Source organism: Adiantum capillus-veneris, chromosome 1 (genome assembly GCF_014529385.1).
Source record: "Adiantum capillus-veneris isolate H3 chromosome 1, ASM1452938v2, whole genome shotgun sequence".
NCBI lineage: Eukaryota > Viridiplantae > Streptophyta > Polypodiopsida > Polypodiales > Pteridaceae > Adiantum > Adiantum capillus-veneris.
Window position 1 is genome coordinate 3,446,637 of NC_140931.1, and position 8,239 is coordinate 3,454,875.

Sequence of the window (8,239 nt, forward strand, 5' to 3'; positions counted from 1 at the left end):
TCACCGGTTCCTTTTGAAAGAGTGGGATCTTTTTTTAGATGCACTTGACCACCATGAAAACCCATTTGAGAGAACAAAGCCTCGCATTTTTCTATGCACTCGTCTGCAAGTTTAGTTGGCTTAATAGAATATGCATAGTCAAGATGGAGTCGAAGCAATTTGTCCAAGATTCTAATCTCTGCATGCATTGTGCATATATGTACATTTTTTTAAATCTATTGTTAGAATTGGATCCCAAATCATAGAAGACGATGGGTAGTCGATAACTTTAACACTATTCCTCGATGGTGCTTTTCCAACCTCGTGTTCTGCAAGCCATCCTTTTGTTCCAGTTCTTGCCATGCAATATAGACATGGATACTTGGTATTGGCACCTCCACATACACCAAACATACACTTTAATGCTTTTAGGTCGGCAGTCAAGTTCCATTCTACAAAAGTCACCCATGCCATCTACACAGAGTTTTTCACCTGCATTTTGGTCATGTATAACAGAAAGGATATCGGTCTGCAAAAACAGCCATTTCAATGTATCATGATTTTCTACTAGTATTTGGGCTGCTCCGATCCACCAAAGTTCCATTTCTGATTGAGTTTTGTGGTATGGGGAATCAAGCTTACCCTGGCTATATTCCAATGCTTTATTCATAAGGGATATGGATACTCTTTCCATTTTTTGACATTTTTGAATTTGAGCTTCATCCAATTTCAGAACAAATATAAGTTTTTCTTCACAATCTGCTTCTTGCATATTATAGTATCTCACCATAGCAGATTGAACATTTTTTATACTCATCCAAATGTTATTAAAAACATTATACTCAAAAGAAGTTTTTTTTTTCTGTTTTTCATATGGTATCGTTCCTTCTATATGATAGTACTCTCTAAAATGTTCGGGTATTTCTTCGTTTAATAAAGTCCTAACTTTCCCAACATTATGAGGCCTAGGCAACCCAAAAGCTTTAATCTTGTAATACTTTAAAACCTGAAAGCAGGTTTTAGAGATGGCCCTATAACCCCTTCTACTTACCCCCACTATGTCACAAACTTCTTGCATTTGAGAAGGTTGGACCAGTAAACCCATATCTTTCAGTAAACTTTGAAATACCAATTTTTTCTGAGTTTGATTTTCAGGAAGTTTCAAAAGTTTAAGAATATCACTTTTGTTCATTACCTCATTAAAAAATCTCACCCTTTCTTGACCATTGGACATATCAAATCCTAAAAGACTAGTCACATGTTCTCTAGTAATCTTTAATCTTTTTTTTCTTTGTCCAGAACCTTCTGTTAAGTTTACTACATCTCTCATTCGTTTTACTCGTGCTCTTAATCCTATTGGAGTTTCTTTTAAAGTCCGAAGTTAGTGATTTTCTTGTTTTAGAGATGCTATTTGGTTTTCAAGTTCTAAAATTCTTGTTGCATTTGAAGACAAAACAGTTTTGAGATATTGAATGTAATGTGTATGATCAATGTGTGAATGAGATAACCTAGAACTATATCTTAGTCAACCATCAACCCCATCACCAACAAATCTCATCAAATCATGAGGTGTGTGAAAAGATGGATACCTTCCAGTGCTAGGATCCGGTGGATACAAGCTCCCATCTGTCCATATATCAATGTGTTTATTTCCCTCGTTGCGAAGTTGTTGTGCTTCATTTGCAGTTGTAACTGGTCTTTGATAGACACTCCGCGTAGTAGCATATTCCTGGCTTATCTTAATGTTCAAGTGAAACTTGCGGTTATCACTAATGAAAGATGTATTAGTCATTGTAAGTAATGGAGGAGTAGAAAGTATAATGGAAATAACGTAGCAGCAGAACAAGGTGCATCAGAGAAGAAGAGATAAAGCTCGCGAAAGGTGAGAGAAAAAAGAGAGATTCAAAAGTGGAAACAACTATTTGCCGCCAAGTGAAGTAAATGAAAACAAATTTCGAGGTGAGCCACAAAGGAATGTGAAGAAAACAATATCTTTTTGAATATTTAGAGACATGTACGTAGATACGCTTTAGATTGAGTAGATATGCTTTAAATGACCAAAACGGACAAATTTGGAACCGTTTTAACCACAAACGGCTATGCTAATTAGTAATTTAACCAATTCCTTACACAACCCTTTTTGAGTCGTTTTTGGCCCTAATGCAACATGAACTTTGCAAGTATGACATAACTCAAAAAAGAGACCAGTAGGACAAAAATTTGTAAGTTTCACCAATTTAGTGGGTACAGAGTTTCGGAGAGACCTCTGAACATCCCTATAGAGCCTGCTCGTCAATGCCTCACTCATTGTTGTGTAGGGAACGAGCCAATCCACGGAGTTCCAATTGATTGGTAGTGGAACCTTCACCAACACTCCTCTCTGATTTCTTCGATTGAGTTGGTAGAAATGGTCATAGAAGAAAATACCCTCGTCTGCCAGGCTTTTGCTAGTTCTGCCAACATATTGCAAGACTCCAATATGAGTATGGATCAAAGAGATGAGACCTATAATGCACTCCAGTGGCTCTCATTCCTCATCTGACGAAGGATAAACATCTATGAATGTAATAGAATAGAAATAAATACAAACATCTATATAACCTAATTATATACATGTGATAAGAGAAGAAAAAAACAAATTCACATTTGAAATTAACATAACATTTATAGAGGAGTGCTAAATAATTAACTTACAGTTGCACTATGGATTATGCACCATGGAGACATCGTCGCCATTAGCAATCACATCAGAGTGAGTGAAAATATGTTGAACAAAGACTTCTTTCACAGTCTTCTACAAACCTCGACTTTGAAATCCAAAACTCTTGCTTTCCATGCAAAAAGAAATATGTTTGTTGCTTTCAAGCTTTTTCTCCTTCTTGGCTGCATAAAAACCCAAGAACCTTTGCTTATCCTCTGCTCTTGCCACCTTTTATCTATAGTGAGAGAGTTTGAGATTGAGATAGTGCTTATACTACTACATGGTCTTTTTGGCACACTAATGGTGAGGGTAGTTGGGGACAGTGTAGAGCAACCTCTAAAACTTCTTGAGCGGGTAGAAGACGAAGCCATGGGTAAAATGGAGGGAGAATGAGGTTTGAAAGCCTTTCATAAAGGTAGTGGATATCTTTTAATGAAGGAAGAGAGCTAGCTATCAATCAGTAGTCAGGTGTCATGAACTTGACAACGACTAGCAGTGAGCCTTACTTTGTGACATCAGAAAGTTACCTTACGAAAATGGGACAAAACTCAATATTTTAAAATGTTTTCTTTCGTTTTTGTGTTGTTTTCCATGTATTTCTACATTACGTAAGATTGCTTCTCATTGGCTGCGCCTTCTTTTCTCTCTTTTCAAATACCCGAGAAATTTTGTTTAGCATCTTGCGCCCTCCTCGCGACATCGCTTCTGTCCCGAGTGGACTTGCATTCAACGAACAACAAAGTGTCCGCAATTTGTCTCTTTTCCTAGGTGGCCTTGTATTGGACTTTACCTAGAGCCACCCCAACTTTACTAGTTCAGTCCTAATTTCCTAATTTGCCCGATTGTACACAACTGCATCAAACAACCATCGTGCTCCTCACCTTTCCAAGATTTTACGATTTTTCAAGCATTTTAGAGCCGGGGTCGCAATGGGGAGTGGAGCGGGCAAGGCTAATACATTCGCTATTTTCAAAAACTCCAAAAAGCATTGCAAAAAATCAAAACTCTCATACTAGCCCTGCTATCACTTTTCAAAAGGGAGGGATTAAGCGAGGGCCAAGGGCCAACTACTTCCTCCGTGGTTGTAGGAATTTGTGAGCCAATAAGACCGAAGCACTCAAGTTGGTCCTTTTTTCGTTGGTATTTTTTGCATCGGAAACAGGATGGGTGTGACCCGGCTTCCCTCACTAACCTGGGTGCAACCCAGCTCTTAGTGTATTTTTTGAAGGGAAAGTCACATTTTCACCGGCAAAATGACCCAAACAGGCGACCCGACACAAAGGCAGAAAAAACAGGTAATATACCGTGTATTCTTTGAAGGGAAAGTCACATTTCACCGGCAAAATGTCCCAAACCGGCGACCGGACAAAGGCAGAAAAAGCGGGTAATATACCCGCCCAAAAGCGACCTGCTCCCCCTGTGAACAGACTTTTAGAGAAAACTGAGGAGGATCGGCCGGAAAGAAATAATTTCCATCACTTTAAGCGGATGAAAGAAGAGACTACGCCCATTACCAAATGCAAAATTAGTGAGTGTAGAATATGACATAATATACATGAGTGCTCCCGAGAATATCGTCAACGACGCGCTTGTGAACAGTGTAGCGCCCTAAAGATGCTTTACAAGAATTTTTCACTCAATCCTGCACAAGATTTGATAAAAAGAAAAACTAAATTAGATTAGCAATAATATATAAGGATAAGGATGTTACATGAGGGAGGCAAAAATTGGGCATATGATAAAACTCTGTTGTCTGATTGCCATGTTGCGCGAGTGATGATGGAATCAGGCAGAGAGAGGTCATGAGCCTTTGACAAAAAAGAGAAGGGAAGCCTAAGTCTGCTCGCTACAAAGCGCTAATAAACAAGGCAAAGGTGATGTGTGACGATGATTGCGATTGGGATAGCATATTGCTGGGTTTGTAATATGCCTGATCGCTTTCCCCAATCGGTGTGGTGTGTACAATGAATGCTAAAGGCGCAGCGACAAATCTAAAGAGCTCGGCACCTCCAGCGCAGCTTCCTTCACCTGCTGCTGCGCAGATGACATTGCATTCATCATATGGTTGCTATGCGTAGATGAAGGAAAGGCTGCGTCCGACGGATGCTGAGAAGAAAATGACCCCATCCTATTCCAGTTCCTCATGTCAGTAGTACTTATGCTGCTATGATTGTTATGAACTGCTGCAGGGCTTTGCCATGTAAAACTACTCATGCCTTCATCATCAGCAAATGGACTGGAAAAGCGGCCTCCTCCGAAGCCGAAAGAGCTGTCGAACTTGCCCACACCCAGCATGGCAGGCCTGCTACTCGAGGTCGATGCAAGCTCACATCGTCCGACTCCTGGCTGCTGACCAATAAGAGGGGACCAGCCATGGTGAGGTTGGGGCAGAGAGGGCCCTTTGTAGGGAGCGTCAAGCCTGAAGGAGGAAGGCTTATGGATAAGAGAATGGGCCTTGATTCCAAGGGATCTGGCGAGGTTATTGTTAGACTCAAGGCTAGCAGGAGAGGTTGATACTCCTCCAATTTCTGCAATCCCTGCACCTCCCCCTCCATGAAAAGGCACGCCTGGGAACCTTGGTTGTGGAGGGAGGAAAGGCGATGGCAGCTTGGGAACTTTCCTTCCAGCTGACCTTTCCCTCTTGTGTGCATTCTGGTGGCCCCCTAGCGCCTGCGAGCTGTAGAACTTGCGCGTGCAGAATTGACAGCCAAAGACACGGGGCTCGGAATTCCCCGCTGCAGCATCTGCCTCTCTTACATGATGAGGATGCCCCTGGTGCTCTGCGCTGACGACTCCCCACTCTTCCCTTCTGTTTGGTGGCAAGCCACAATTAGCAGAACTATGGTCCGGACCGATAATTTCAGGGGCTGATTGGAAGAAGCTGTAGTTGGGGGGCTTGTGCAAAGTCTGGTTGTCTTCCGCTACTACTAGATTTGAGGGCATAAGGGTGTTCAATGCAGAGGCTGAGGCTGAGGCTGAGGCTGATGCAGCGGCAGGGGCGAGAGTGAGGTCTAGCCATCCGGGGCCAGCCTGGTCGTCGGCGGCTTGGCATTCTGCCCGCACCTTGATATTGTAATCAGGAAATGGGACGGCGGAAGAGCTGGAAGCGGTGGCGGTGGGGCTCGAACCCTGCGCCTCTTCATCTGGAGCAAGTCCTCGGTCTGGGCAACTTGACATTTGCTGCAGTCGCTCAAATGGCGCAAAGCTGTTGAGTGGCCACTCCTTGACTTCAGTTGGTGCAAGTGCAAAGGCTGAAAGGATTAGATGGTGCACGCTGATGATAACGCGATGAGCGATCAGAACAAAGGATGATTTCAGGTCATCCAGAAGGAACTGTGGGGTTACCGGTGTGATAGCGTTGCTGGGCAGCAGTGAAGAGAGGGAGATCACCTTGCCCTGGAGCAGCGCTACAAGCAGAGGCAGCCCCTAGCATTCTGCGGCTGTTGGCTGGGCAAGGAAGCCAAGTAGGACGCATCTTGCTGATAGACCGAATCCGTTTTCAGGTTGCCCAAGCGCAGCCTGTGAAAACACCACCACAGACTTCATATTAAGCAGCATATCAACTGTCGTTATTGTTGGGTATCATCATGAGCAGATAATGAGACTAAGAAAGTAGCAACTTCAATTCGAGCTTAGAATCTATCTCTAGCTGCAAATGAAGAGGAAGGGGGGATTTTTTTACCTGCTGAATCTTGTGATGGTTAGTGTCCAACGGAAAGCCTGCACTGCAGTACGCGTCCTAGCTAGTCGAAAGACAACACCGCAATACCTCAAAAAGATTGAGCTGCTACTACTAGTGTAAGAGGGAATGACAGGATCACGTCGAATACAGTCGACTAGGGGACTACCATGGGGATGGGCATTGCCTATCTTCTGCCTCAGAAGTTAGTCCTTGGTGGGTAGGGTAGTCCTGTGCGCGTGTGTACTTTGCCGCTTGCGGGTTGTCAATCAGGACGCGATCACTCTTAGAGTGCATAGATTGGCGCGATGAGAAACACGTAGTGACTCGTGACTCGTAAGTGATAGCCGAAACGTGATGCAGATGCAGGCTTCAATGAAGAGACTGATGATGAGGTTCTGAGATGGAGGGGGTGGACGGTTACTTGACTGCAGGAAAGGACCCTTCTTTCTCGCTGTGGATGTACTAGTAGCCACTGCCCAGAGCCCACAATCACGCTCTCTCTCTCTCTCTCTCTCTCTCTCTCTCTCACAGTATTCAAAACACAGCCACTCCTCTGGAGTCTACAGGCTCCAGCTGTTGTGTTCGTTCGAGTCTGAGAAAGCCCCCCCCTTGCCCTTGCAGGCTGCACATATCCATGATCCACCACTCCCTACCAACTTGTAAGAGATTTTCAATGAGCGTATACGGCTCCCTTATAAAACTCACTATAACATTTATTTATTTAATTTATCGGAATGTGATGAGGAGTTTCGACCCTCGTCGTCTTTAGAATACTAGCGCCCACAGCAAACTCACCTCTGCAGAGACCCCTTCTTTTAATCTATTGGTGTGCCTTGCGAACTACAAGTGCTGACAAGCTCATGCTTCTTGCTTCCAGCCGTTTTTATTCGACAACAGAGATAAAGAAAGGAGAAGCTGCAAAAAAGCAAAAAGGGAGAGAGAGAGAGAGAGAGAGAGAGAGAGAGAGGCGACTTTGTGCGTGTGAGGGGAGGCATGGGCATCAACACCATCATTGAAGAGAGGCATATGAGTCCATGTGAGAGAGAAGGCATCATTGAGCAGTGAAAAGAGCGTGTATTATGGGCATGGCGGTGGACCTCTCTACGCCTATTTTTTTTGTCTCAAATTTCAAAAAGAACATCGCTTGAATTAAAAATCTGCTTCGATTTCAGAGAGAGGAAATGAAATCGGATCATTATGTCCCTTCACCTTTGTACAAACATCAGACGAGCTTCATTAAAGAAAAGTGTTTATTAGATTATGGTTTTTGATGTGGAGATTACGGTCTTCTGCAGTTTGCAGAGGGATTAACGGCGGAGGAAGGGGGTGGAGAGAGGAGGGAGGATTCAAGAATCAGGGCGGGAGAATGAGTCTAGAGAGAAGATGTGGGGAGGGAGGATGGGCCGTGGGCGGGATTTGTGTTTACCAACCCCTATTGACAGGACCACTCTCATTTAAAGTCCCGGTAATGAATGCGCAACTCTGATCTAGGACTGCATTTTCCCCTGCCAGTTTCGAGTTTTTTTTATAGAGCGGGTTTTTAATGATTCTTGACTGACTGCCGTTCACTTGCTTGTCTGATCGATGATGAAGACCCGCCCCCCTCCCTCTTTTGGAGTTTCCCACATGGCCCGGAACAGCGCCAAAGCTTTGAGAATCGGACAAATTAAAAGGCAGTAACATTAGCATGTCGATTTTTTCCGAATTTTTAAAAATGGGGGCAAATTTTTCGTGTCCATGATGATGAGAAAGGAGAGGGGGGGGGGGGGGGTTGTTTTGTTTTTGAGGCTGCTCATTGTCCGGAGCCAGGTTTGAACCTGTGGTGCACTTTTGCACGTATGAGTAGGCTAGCTAGAGAGAGAGAGAGACAGAGACTC

The 8,239-nt window shown here is 43.7% G+C and overlaps 1 protein-coding gene across 1 annotated transcript; it reads right to left on the reverse strand.

Moving 5' to 3' along the window:
• Positions 1-4,332: 4,332 nt before the first annotated feature.
• LOC147464220 (uncharacterized) lies at positions 4,333-7,692 on the reverse strand. Its single transcript, XM_086513714.1, has 5 exons — positions 6,529-7,692; positions 6,363-6,419; positions 6,152-6,199; positions 6,026-6,087; positions 4,333-5,931 (listed from the first exon to the last, which is right to left on the reverse strand). The coding sequence occupies exons 1-5, from the start codon at positions 6,654-6,656 to the stop codon at positions 4,652-4,654; spliced, it is 1,575 nt and encodes a 524-aa protein (XP_086369840.1). The 5' UTR covers positions 6,657-7,692; the 3' UTR covers positions 4,333-4,651.
• Between the last annotated feature and the right edge of the window lie 547 nt (positions 7,693-8,239).